The sequence below is a fragment of the Pecten maximus genome, chromosome 15 (genome assembly GCF_902652985.1).
Source record: "Pecten maximus chromosome 15, xPecMax1.1, whole genome shotgun sequence".
Taxonomy (NCBI): Eukaryota; Metazoa; Mollusca; class Bivalvia; order Pectinida; family Pectinidae; genus Pecten; species Pecten maximus.
This window is the reverse complement of record NC_047029.1, coordinates 37028276-37042509: the sequence shown is the minus strand read 5'-3', so window position 1 is coordinate 37042509 and position 14234 is coordinate 37028276. Positions and strand designations below refer to the sequence as shown.

The following is a 14234-nucleotide window of genomic DNA, read 5'->3' as shown; positions in this document are numbered from 1 at the left end:
AATAAGTTAACAGTAAAGTATTAATTCTCTGTGGATTGAATATGTAAACATTATTATATAATAAACAGTGTACCCGTATATAATGATATCCGGTTTGATCTTCACAGGTATTTCGATCATATGATCATTATCAGCTGGGTCTATCTCACTGCTTTCGGAAGTGGCGGTCAAATTGAAACTGACTTTAGGATCAATGGCGGTTAAGTTATCGTCGTCAGAAATGTCCAAGGTATATGTAAGGTCAAACTGGCCAACCATGTTCTCGAAGAACGGAGTGCTGAAGTCACATGCTACGTCATCTATCATCCCGGTCCCATTCTGTGTGCAGACAATCTGACCTGCCTCGATCTGGTCACTGCGGAAGGCTACGTTTGTGCTGGACCGTGTCACGACTCTGGTGACGAAAGCTGGCTCGCCAAGGTTCTTGATGCTTACAGAGATAGAAATGTCGTCCATTTTGCCGACAATCACTTCAGTCTTGTCGTAACTGACCTCAATCACCAGGTTAGAACGGCATCGCTGTAGTCCACAACCCGTGTTAAAGTCCGCCTGGAAACACACAAGAAACCTCTCAAAGCAAGTACAAAATACCATACTGGCCATTGATATTCAGAGAAGAAATCTCTTTCACACCAGATTCGTTTAGGTTATGAAACAATGCCATATTTGTTTCTAAATTCTTAAGTAATGTTTTAAGAAAGCGGATGGTAACAGCATCACTTATAAATATACGTATAAAAGATTTATTATATAATCGGGGAACAACAAAGACTAAGAAAAGGTATAAATCGGCGCCTCAAGGGCTAAATGGTGTTCAATATGCATGTTATATAGGGTACGTGTCCAAGATCAACACTAGATGGCGGTATAGATCGAAGTTAGTAACAGTAATCATGATCAACACTAGATGGCGGTATAGAGTCATTGGCATTTATCACGATCAACACTAGATGTCGGTATAGATCGAAGTTAGTAACAGTTATCACGATCAACACTAGATGGCGGTATAGATCGAAGTAAGTAACAGTAATCACGATCAACACTAGATGGCGGTATAGAGTCATTGGCATTTATCACGATCAACACTAGATGGCGGTATAGATCGAAGTTAGTAACAGTAATCACGATTAACACTAGATGGCGGTACAGAGTCATTGACATTTATCACGATCAACACTAGATGGCGGCATAGAGTCATTGACAATTAACAGGATCAACGCTAGATGGCGATATACATAACAATAATAATGTAGAGTCATAGTTATAACGATCAACACTAGATGGCGGTAATGTGTCAGTCACAGTTATCACGATCAACACTAGATGGCGGTAATGTGTCAGTCACAGTTATCACGATCAACACTAGATGGCGGTAATGTGTCAGTCACAGTTATCACGATAACCACTAGGTGGCAGTAAATTTTCAATCACAGATATCAAGATCACACAAACATGGCGGTATATGTTGAAGTTAGTAATACAAATGCAGTGAGCAAGTTAAAACTTACGCTAACTGAGACTGCGGGATCTTTAAGGTTATCGAGGATAGGCATCACTTCGCCAAGAACTGGATCACCACTCAGACTGTAGTTCAGATTAAACTCCACGGGTTGTTCTATGGCGGAGAAGAACTCCCGGCCCAGAGACTGTAAGAAATATGTTAATGACAGGCGATTTTCTCCATATTAGGCCTTATTACAAACCTTTACCTGGGTAGATTCGCACGCTTAATAAGTACAGGATCAGTAAAGGTATACACAGAGAGAGAGAGAGAGGAACAAAAAACCGTATCTGTGACCTAACAAAGGTTGCAAGTGAACGTAAGCTCTTGAGTATCGAAGAAGAGTGATACCGATACTATTTTTAGACAGATCTTGATATACTTACATTCACGCGTCCTACAATTGTTTTGCAGTTTGTAATAGAAGTTTTCTGGATTTGATATCTCGTTACAAAGGCATCTCCTTTATTTTCCTCTTCTAAGTAAAGGTCCATGCGGCTAGACTTTCCTTTCTTCTTCCGCGACATATCAACGCTCAATCCAATATCAAGATCTGAAAAGATAGTCACATGATAACGAAAGGTAATTATCAGATAGTCACATGATAATGTAAGGTAATTATCAGATAGTCACATGATAACGAAAGGTAATTATCGGATAGTCACATGATAATGTAAGGTAATTATCAGATAGTCACATGATAACGAAAGGTAATTATCAGATAGTCACACGATAACGAAAGGTAATTATCAGATAGTCACAGGATAACGAAAGGTAATTATCAGATAGTCACATGATAACATAAGGTAATTATCAGATAGTCACATGATAACGTAGGGTAATTAACAGAAAGTCACTTGATAACGAAAGGTAATAAGCAGATAGTCACAAGATAACGAAAGGTAATTATCAGATAGTCACACGATAACGAGAGGTAATTATCAGATAGCCACAGGATAACGAAAGGTAATTATCAGATAGTCACATGATAACATAAGGTAATTATCAGATAGTCACATGATAACGAAAGGTAATTATCAGATAGTCACACGATAACGAAAGGTAATTATCAGATAGTCACATGATAACGAAAGGTAATTATCAGATAGTCACATGATAACGAAAGGTAATTATCAGATAGCCACATGATAACGAAAGGTAATTATCAGATAGTCACATGATAACGAAAGGTAATTATCAGATAGTCACATGATAACGAAAGGTAATTATCGGATAGCCACACGATAACGAAAGGTAATTATCAGATAGTCACATGATAACGAAAGGTAATTATCAGATAGTCACATGATAACGAAAGGTAATTATCAGATAGTCACATGATAACGAAAGGTAATTATCGGATAGCCACACGATAACGAAAGGTAATTATCAGATAGTCACATGATAACGAAAGGTAATTATCAGATAGTCACATGATAACGAAAGGTAATTATCAGATAGTCACATGATAACGAAAGGTAATTATCAGATAGTCACACGATAACGAAAGGTAATTATCAGATAGTCAAATGATAACGAAAGGTAATTATCAGATAGTCACATGATAACGAAAGGTAATTATCAGATAGTCACATGATAACGAAAGGTAATTATCAGATAGTCAAATGATAACGAAAGGTAATTATCAGATAGTCACACGATAATGTAAGGTAATTATCAGACAGTCACACGATAATGTAAGGTAATTATCAGATAGTCACACGATAATGAAAGGTAATTATCGGATAGTCACATGATAACGAAAGGTAATTATCAGATAGTCACACGATAAGGAAAGGTAATTATCAGATAGTCACACGATAACGAAAGGTAATTATCAGATAGTCACACGATAATGTAAGGTAATTATCAGACAGTCACACGATAATGTAAGGTAATTATCAGATAGTCACACGATAATGTAAGGTAATTATCAGACAGTCACACGATAATGTAAGGTAATTATCAGATAGTCACACGATAACGAAAGGTAATTATCGGATAGTCACATGATAATGTAAGGTAATTATCAGATAGTCACACGATAACGAAAGGTAATTATCAGATAGTCACATGATAACGAAAGGTAATTATCAGATAGTCACATGATAACGAAAGGTAATTATCAGATAGTCACACGATAACGAAAGGTAATTATCAGATAGTCACACGATAACGAAAGGTAATTATCAGATAGTCACATGATAACGAAAGGTAATTATCAGATAGTCACATGATAACGAAAGGTAATTATCAGATAGTCACACGATAACGAAAGGTAATTATCAGATAGTCACATGATAACGAAAGGTAATTATCAGATAGTCACATGATAATGTAAGGTAATTATCAGATAGTCACATGATAACGAAAGGTAATTATCAGATAGTCACACGATAATGTAAGGTAATTATCAGATAGTCACATGATAATGTAAGGTAATTATCAGATAGTCACACGATAATGTAAGGTAATTATCAGATAGTCACACGATAACGAAAGGTAATTATCAGATAGTCATACGATAACGAAAGGTAATTATCAGATAGTCACATGATAACGAAAGGTAATTATCAGATAGTCACACGATAACGAAAGGTAATTATCAGATAGTCACATGATAATGTAAGGTAATTATCAGATAGTCACACGATAACGAAAGGTAATTATCAGATAGTCACACGATAACGAAAGGTAATTATCAGATAGTCACATGATAATGTAAGGTAATTATCGGATAGTCACATGATAACGAAAGGTAATTATCAGATAGTCACATGATAATGTAAGGTAATTATCAGATAGTCATACGATAACGAAAGGTAATTATCAGATAGTCACTCGATAACGAAAGGTAATTATCAGATAGTCACATGATAACGAAAGGTAATTATCAGATAGTCATATGATAACGAAAGGTAATTATCAGATAGTCATACGATAACGAAAGGTAATTATCAGATAGTCATACGATAACGAAAGGTAATTATCGGATAGTCACATGATAATGTAAGGTAATTATCAGATAGTCACACGATAACGAAAGGTAATTATCAGATAGTCACATGATAACGAAAGGTAATTATCAGATAGTCACACGATAATGTAAGGTAATTATCAGATAGTCATACGATAACGAAAGGTAATTATCAGATAGTCACATGATAATGTAAGGTAATTATCAGATAGTCATACGATAACGAAAGGTAATTATCAGATAGTCACATGATAATGTAAGGTAATTATCAGATAGTCACATGATAACGAAAGGTAATTATCAGATAGTCACACGATAATGTAAGGTAATTATCAGATAGTCATACGATAACGAAAGGTAATTATCAGATAGTCACATGATAATGTAAGGTAATTATCAGATAGTCATACGATAACGAAAGGTAATTATCAGATAGTCACATGATAACGAAAGGTAATTATCAGATAGTCACATGATAACGAAAGGTAATTATCAGATAGTCACACGATAACGAAAGGTAATTATCAGATAGTCACATGATAACGAAAGGTAATTATCAGATAGTCACATGATAATGTAAGGTAATTATCAGATAGTCACACGATAACGAAAGGTAATTATCAGATAGTCACATGATAATGTAAGGTAATTATCAGATAGTCACACGATAACGAAAGGTAATTATCAGATAGTCACATGATAATGTAAGGTAATTATCAGATAGTCACACGATAACGAAAGGTAATTATCGGATAGTCACATGATAACGAAAGGTAATTATCAGATAGTCACATGATAACGAAAGGTAATTATCGGATAGTCACACGATAATGTAAGGTAATTATCAGATAGTCGCATGATAATGTAAGGTAATTATCAGATAGTCACATGATAACGAAAGGTAATTATCAGATAGTCATACGATAACGAAAGGTAATTATCAGATAGTCACACGATAACGAAAGGTAATTATCAGATAGTCACATGATAACGAAAGGTAATTATCAGATAGTCACACGATAATGTAAGGTAATTATCAGATAGTCACATGATAACGAAAGGTAATTATCAGATCGTCACATGATAACGAAAGGTAATTATCAGATAGTCACATGATAACGAAAGGTAATTATCAGATAGTCATACGATAACGAAAGGTAATTATCAGATAGTCACATGATAACGAAAGGTAATTATCAGATAGTCACATGATAACAAAAGGTAATTATCAGATAGTCACACGATAACGAAAGGTAATTATCAGATAGTCACATGATAACAAAAGGTAATTATCAGATAGTCACATGATAACGAAAGGTAATTATCAGATAGTCACATGATAACAAAAGGTAATTATCAGATAGTCACACGATAACGAAAGGTAATTATCAGATAGTCACACGATAACGAAAGGTAATTATCAGATAGTCATACGATAACGAAAGGTAATTATCAGATAGTCACATGATAACAAAAGGTAATTATCAGATAGTCACATGATAACGAAAGGTAATTATCAGATAGTCACACGATAACGAAAGGTAAATATCAGATAGTCACATGATAACGAAAGGTAATTATCAGATAGTCACATGATAATGTAAGGTAATTATCAGATAGTCACACGATAACGAAAGGTAATTATCAGATAGTCACATGATAATGTAAGGTAATTATCAGATAGTCACACGATAACGAAAGGTAATTATCAGATAGTCATACGATAACGAAAGGTAATTATCAGATAGTCACATGATAACGAAAGGTAATTATCAGATAGTCACATGATAACGAAAGGTAATTATCAGATAGTCACATGATAACGAAAGGTAATTAGCAGAAAGTCACATGATAACGAAAGGTAATTACCAGAAAGTCACAGGATAACAAAAGGTAATTACCAGAAAGTCACATGATAACAAAAGGTAATTAGCAGAAAGTCACATGATAACGAACACGACATTAGCAGATAGTCTCATGATATTTGTTCAACTATGTTATATTTTACGATAGGTCAAGTGTTCAACTAAGTTTATCAGTAATGTTTTATGCTAGGCCGAATGTTTAGATAAGGTTTAACAATGATTTCTAGTATTGTTCAAATAAAGATTGACAGTAACCCACTTCCGATGAGATTAAACATGTATCTTGACTTTTTCAGATCTGATATCAATAAGTGTCATGATGCGAAGAGACTGTATTATAGATATTACGCATCACTTCGTGAGGATTACAATTGTATGTGTTGCTAGGGATCAAGTAGGTCAAAAGGTCATAACTATAGCTGAAGCGTATTATCAAAGATATACGGACTTCGTTTTATACAAAGTTATAGTAATCATAAAATCAGTAAAGTGTTGTAACAATGTAACAAACACGTCCGACTTGATAGCAAGTGTTGAGTTGTAAATATGTAACAAACACGTCCGACTTGATAGTGTTGAGTTGTAACTATGTAACAAACACGTCCGACTTGATAGCAAGTGTTGAGTTGTAACTATGTAACAAACACGTCCGACTTGATAGTGTTGAGTTGTAACTATGTAACAAACACGTCCGACTTGATAGCAAGTGTTGAGATGTAACTATGTAACAAACACGTCCGACTTGATAGCAAGTGTTGAGTTGTAACTATGTAACAAACACGTCCGACTTGATAGTGTTGAGTTGTAACTATGTAACAAACACGTCCGACTTGATAGTGTTGAGTTGTAACTATGTAACAAACACGTCCGACTTGATAGTGTTGAGTTGTAACTATGTAACAAACACGTCCGACTTGATAGCAAGTGTTGAGTTGTAACTATGTAACAAACACGTCCGACTTGATAGTGTTGAGTTGTAACTATGTAACAAACACGTCCGACTTGATAGCAAGTGTTGAGTTGTAACTATGTAACAAACACGTCCGACTTGATAGTGTTGAGTTGTAACTATGTAACAAACACGTCCGACTTGATAGCAAGTGTTGAGTTGTAACTATGTAACAAACACGTCCGACTTGATAGTGTTGAGTTGTAACTATGTAACAAACACGTCCGACTTGATAGCAAGTGTTGAGTTGTAACTATGTAACAAACACGTCCGACTTGATAGTGTTGAGTTGTAACTATGTAACAAACACGTCCGACTTGATAGTGTTGAGTTGTAACTATGTAACAAACACGTCCGACTTCATAGCAAGTGTTGAGTTGAGGATAAGATTATACCTGATAAAAATGTAATTATTTTTTTCATTGAGATAAATGTATTGATACATAAAATGTAAAATTATATATTACCTTATATAATATGTATAATTTGTATAATTATTTTATGTACCATTCAAGATTTGTTTTGTTTGCATCTCAAAAGATGGGTCATGAAAAACGAACTCACTGATACGATCAATTCCTCTGCCGGTGAAGTTGAAGCAAACGGTGTATGAAAGACAGGGAAAGGGGTCGTCATCTTGGTAACAAGCCTGGCCTGAAGGGTTCAAGGGCACCAACTCTGGGGTCAAGGTCACAGTTCGATCAAGCGTGACAATGGGACGAGTTCTCAGTATGACTGCTTGGTCCGACATATACGCCCCAACAGATATATCTACGTTAACACAAAATGACGAAATAAATATCAAGTCAATCAAGAACAAAATCGGGACTTGAGAAATGCTGACAAAGAGAAGAAGTTTATCAAGAGTTTCATGAAGTTAATTTGTATAACAAAAGTCGAGGACGAGGATACCGACATAATTGTAAAATCGTTATTATAAACAACAATAGATAAAACGAGGAAAAGATACGAACAAAAATAAAGAGTTGAGACAATTGTAATAGTATAGAGTAGATACGGCCAGGTGTTCCGGCAATGTTAGCGTCTTTCACTTCGTCACACGCCATATAAATTCAGGTAAAGTACAGTTAAAGACACATTCTCAAAATGAGAATTAGATTGATCAATTTAAATACGGTTATTTACATCATCTTACCATTGTAGGTGTTGCGGTCGACATCCAGTGGTGAAGATATATGGAAACCGAAGCCCTTCAGTCCAGGGTCTAGCGATTTAGCCATTATACGCTGAGAGAACTGTGGGTTCATACTCTGTTTGTTTCCATTATAGATGTACACACTTCCGCTCTGTTCATTTTCGTACGGGGCACCAATGGCAACGTCTACGGGAACCAAAATACAATGTAATTATTTCACAAATTTTGTGTTTAGATGTCGCATAAAGTGCCATTTTCTCCAATTATCTTCTTTTTGCAGTGGGAGTTATGACAATAATGACAATTTTAACACACACACGCACGTGCTTCTTCAAGTAAAAATGACAGACTAAACAAAAGATGGCGACAGGCAAGTATTATCAATTCTAAATAAATTTTGACTATTCTCATCGTGATAACTATCCTTGTATCTCAACTTAAAGACATTTTCCCGATAAATGAATGACAATCAATATTTGACATAACATAATATAATAACAAAAGACAATGTTACTACAGTGTTTAGACAAATATCCTCCTTAACCAGACATATCATACTTCGGTATCAATACAATGTTACTACCATGTTAAACAAATATCCTCCTTAACCAGACATATCATACTTCGGTATCAGTACAATGTTACTACAGTGTATAAACAAATATTCTCCTTAACCAGACATATTATACTTCGGTATCAATATAATGTTACTACCATGTTAAACAAATATTCTCCTTAACCAGACATATTATACTTCGGTATCAATACAATGTTACTACCATGTAAAACAAATATTCTCCTTAACCAGACATATCATACTTCGGTATCAATACAATGTTACTACAGTGTAAAACAAATATCCTCCTTAACCAGACATATTATACTTCGGTATCAATACAATGTTACTACAGTGTAAAACAAATATTCTCCTTAACCAGACATATTATACTTCGGTATCAATATAATGTTACTACCATGTTAAACAAATATTCTCCTTAACCAGACATATTATACTTCGGTATCAATACAATGTTACTACCATGTAAAACAAATATTCTCCTTAACCAGACATATCATACTTCGGTATCAATACAATGTTACTACAGTGTAAAACAAATATCCTCCTTAACCAGACATATTATACTTCGGTATCAATACAATGTTACTACCATGTTAAACAAATGTCATCCTTAACCAGACATATTATACTTCGGTATCAATACAATGTTACTACAGTGTATAAACAAATATTCTCCTTAACCAGACATATTATACTTCAGTATCAATATAATGTTACTACCATGTTAAACAAATGTCATCCTTAACCAGACATATCATACTTCGGTATCAATACAATGTTACTACAGTGTAAAACAAATATTCTCCTTAACCAGACATATTATACTTCGGTATCAATACAATGTTACTACAGTGTATAAACAAATATTCTCCTTAACCAGACATATTATACTTCGGTATCAATATAATGTTACTACCATGTAAAACAAATATTCTCCTTAACCAGACATATTATACTTCGGTTTCAATGTACAATGTTACTACAGTGTATAAACAAATATTCTCCTTAACCAGACATATCATACTTCGGTATCAATACAATGTTACTACAGTGTAAAACAAATATTCTCCTTAACCAGACATATTATACTTCGGTTTCAATGTACAATGTTACTACAGTGTATAAACAAATATTCTCCTTAACCAGACATATAATACTTCGGTATCAATACAATGTTACTACAGTGTATAAACAAATATCCTCCTTAACCAGACATATTATACTTCGGTATCAGTACAATGTTACTACAGTGTATAAACAAATATTCTCCTTAACCAGACATATTATACTTCGGTATCAGTACAATGTTACTACAGTGTTAAACAAATATCATCCTTAACCAGACATATTATATGATAGTACTAGTATACTACATCGAAAAGAAGCCTTCAACAAACACACAAGGACCTTTTTGATCTGGTACAAATAAATATACCACATCATTTAAAAATGGCAAAACTGTTATCGAAGTCATCAAGGCAAAGCCGAACCACTGCCATACCATTGAAACCGTCCGCGTTGATATCGCCGATGTCCGCCATCGCTATTCCAAATCGTCCGTAAATGGTACTCGTTCCCCTCAAGTCATTGTCGTCTTGTCGTAGAATATTTGTCTGTGAGAAAAGGAATACTTCACTTATTTGAGATTAGTTTATATTTCACCTCTAGTTTTTTTTGTACAGATTATCACTGCATATAACTAGAAATTAACTGCAGGTAAAGTATAAGAACAAAAATATATCTTTTTTATTAACTAAAATATCTACGTAGTAATTTCCCTGTACACTCAATGGCAGTAAAAGGATCTTGAGTAACTATATCAACTTTGAATTAAAAAGATGAACACGACATTTTGTTCCATAGCACAAAAGCACTGATATTTATCTCTTCATAAACAATTTCGAAATGTATTTATAATTCCTTTTTTGTAGCAAAGAGATACACAAATTAAGATTTCACATGAATATATATTTCTATAAAAACAAAATAGCATAAAAGCATCTACTGATGGAAACCGTACGCTACGGCATACGACATTCGTTCAGACGTTTTCTCTTTCCAAACTGTCCACATTAACGTTGATTTAGTTCTGACACTAGTCAGAAGTAAAAGTCCAACTTGTACGGAATATCCAAAGGTATGTAACGAAAAATCCTATAAGTTTACCACTGAACATTTAAAATACATGTCTAGGTTTTGTTGTATGGTAATGAACTGTCGCTATGATATACCCCCACTGCCTCTCAGAGAAAACTTACTTGATCAAACTTATTATACATTTGCTGATGTACGGTGTTGAATTGTGTGATATTAACAATTTCATGTAAACAGAAATAATGACACATGTTTATATACTGCAGTCCCTAAATACTTGTCTCGATGGGGAAATTGACAGAAGTTAGCGCCATGAAATTTAGCAACTCTTGTTTTCATCTTTTCATTTTTCATTTTGCGAGATCCCCCCCCCCCCCCCCCCCCAATGATCTAAGACCCGAGCCGCCGTCTTGGACCGGTTGACTCCGCCCACTCTACAAGGCTTTGTCTCACCGTGCCTATCAAGAACAGAAGTAAATGTTCTAAATTAGCCAAGAGTCGTCAAGCTCAATGCAATAATGACATCACCATATCTCTCATGCTATAAAATAAATAGGCGTTTCGTATGACGTACTCTATCGTTGGTGCCGTAGTAGACTTGCACAAGTCCCTGGTCAGTAGCCTGGTCAGAGAAGAACGGGGACCCCACCAAAAGATCATCAAGACCGTCTCCGTTTAGGTCGAGGACAATCAGGGATGCACCAAATCCACATCCGGGCTGTTAAAATTTAAAAAGGAAATTACATCATATGCTTGACTTCCAAATCAAATACTTATCAGTACAATCGTCAACGCAATTTAATACAAGTGACTTACACAGCCAAAATGTATTGATGTCAATTCAGGGGGTCGATTTCTGATCAATTGCAAGTGAAATTTGCTGATTGAAGTTACATGAAAAGTGCAAAAAAAAGTCCATTCATGACGTGAAGCTAACAGCAATTTCAGGCATTTTTTTCAGATAAAAGCTAAAGACATTTTGTCTGTGTATGGCGGATTTCATAAATTGTCCTTTTATTAAAAACGTTATAAAGAGTTTAACGGAACCTTATGGAAGAACAACTGGCCGATTGTCATTAATCGTCACTTGAGTTCTCAAATACAAACTAATATTTCATGTTTTTGATTTCATATTAACAATTTTGACCAGTGTTACCTTGGAGGCAAACAAACTTTTCAACCAGCTTTTATAAAAACAGATGGTGGACTTTATATGAATAAATTAACATTGTTTATTGAGTCACTTCAAAAACGTTGGGTCGGAAGGATTTTCAGATCTGAGGGAAAACGGTTGAATATTTGAAAAGCTAATGCAAATATGCATACCTTAGTTAATTCTGTTAATGAGTACTTGAATTATATTCAAAGTTCATGCAAAAATGTCTTTTAGAAATATGTGTTTAAACCTTGGTATAGATTAAGGTGTAAAGAGGAGATATTTAGAAATGAAAACAACTCGTTGGGAAGGTCTCCCTTATGGTACAACAATAATATTACTATTGGTAATAAAACTGTCTTCTATCAGAGCTGAGTGAGGGCTCCTTCCCGTCTTTCAGGGAATGTTGTGACTTTTATGGTACACTTACTAATTTTCTTGAGTATCATGGTCTAACAGCGAGTGTAAAGAAATATCTGAAAAAGTTTACCTGGTCAAATGATATTGTTATGTACGCCATGTTTCCATTATATCTTGAAATTATTTTGAAAAGGAAAAAAGGATCACAAGATTTTTATAGGATGCCACGTAGAAATAGGACAGCTATAACCGCTAAAGAAATGAGGAAACTCTTTTGATTATAATCAGACGACACGGGAGATTATATTCATTTCAAAGTCACAAGAAATACTTTTAGTTTAGGATAAATCATCATATTTTAACAACAAACTCTTTTTTATATAAAATTAGGCTATTAAATAACCCACACTGCACTTTCTGTAATTTAGAAAGGGAGACAATTTCACATATATTATGGGACTGCATGGAAGTTCAAACCTTTTAAACAAATTTTGAAAACCTTTTAAGAGCTTTTTCTATTCCTTTTTGATAAATAAAGAAACTCTACTCGTTGGTGTTGTTAAACAGGGTGGTATATATCATAAAATTGATAAGGGAATTATTCTTTTTATCAAACAGTACATCTACAAACCCAGAAGTCCACATAAGTCTCTCAATGTCTCAGCACTAGTGAACCTTATAATAGAATATTAAAATGTCTCAGCACTAGTGAACCTTATAATAGAATATTACAATGTCTCAGCGCTAGTGAACCTTATAAATAATATTACAATGTCTCAGCACTAGTGAACTTTATAAAATAATATTACAATGTATCAGCACTAGTGAACCTTATAAAATAATATTACAATGTATCAGCACTAGTGAACCTTATAATAGAATATCACAATGTATCAGCACTAGTGAACCTTATAATAGAATATTACAATGTTTCAGCACTAGTGAACCTTATAATAGAATATTACAATGTCTCAGCGCTAGTGAACCTTATAATAGAATATTACAATGTCTCAGCACTGGTGAACCTTATAAATAATATTACAATGTCTCAGCACTAGTGAACCTTATAAATAATATTACAATGTCTCAGCACTAGTGAACCTTATAATAGAATATTACAATGTCTCAGCACTAGTGAACCTTATAAATAATATTACAATGTCTCAGCACTAGTGAACCTTATAATAGAATATTACAATGTCTCAGCACTAGTGAACCTTATAATAGAATATTACAATGTCTCAGCACTAGTCAACTTTATAATAGAATATTACAATGTTTCAGCACTAGTGAACCTTATAATAGAATATTACAATGTCTCAGCACTAGTGAACCTTATAATAGAATATTACAATGTCTCAGCACTAGTGAACCTTATAAAATAATATTACAATGTTTCAGCACTAGTCAACCTTATAATATAATATTACAATGTTTCAGCACTGGTGAACCTTATAATAGAATATTACAATGTCTCAGCACTAGTGAACCTTATAATAGAATATTACAATGTCTCAGCACTAGTGAACCTTATAAAATAATATTACAATGTCTCAGCACTGGTGAACCTTATAACAGAATATTACAATGTCTCAG

General features: G+C 34.1%; 1 protein-coding gene across 1 annotated transcript in view; it reads right to left on the bottom strand.

Moving 5' to 3' along the window:
* Nucleotides 1-14234, bottom strand: part of LOC117343198 (integrin alpha-9-like) — a 38782-nt gene that overhangs the window by 9295 nt on the left and 15253 nt on the right. Inside the window, exons 9-15 of the mRNA XM_033905533.1 lie at nt 11697-11840; nt 10530-10641; nt 8449-8634; nt 7857-8063; nt 1888-2054; nt 1509-1646; nt 74-549 (exon numbers count right to left, since the gene is read on the bottom strand). Of these exons, the coding sequence (XP_033761424.1) occupies nt 74-549; nt 1509-1646; nt 1888-2054; nt 7857-8063; nt 8449-8634; nt 10530-10641; nt 11697-11840 (1430 nt within the window). The remainder of the gene's footprint in view (nt 1-73; nt 550-1508; nt 1647-1887; nt 2055-7856; nt 8064-8448; nt 8635-10529; nt 10642-11696; nt 11841-14234) is intronic.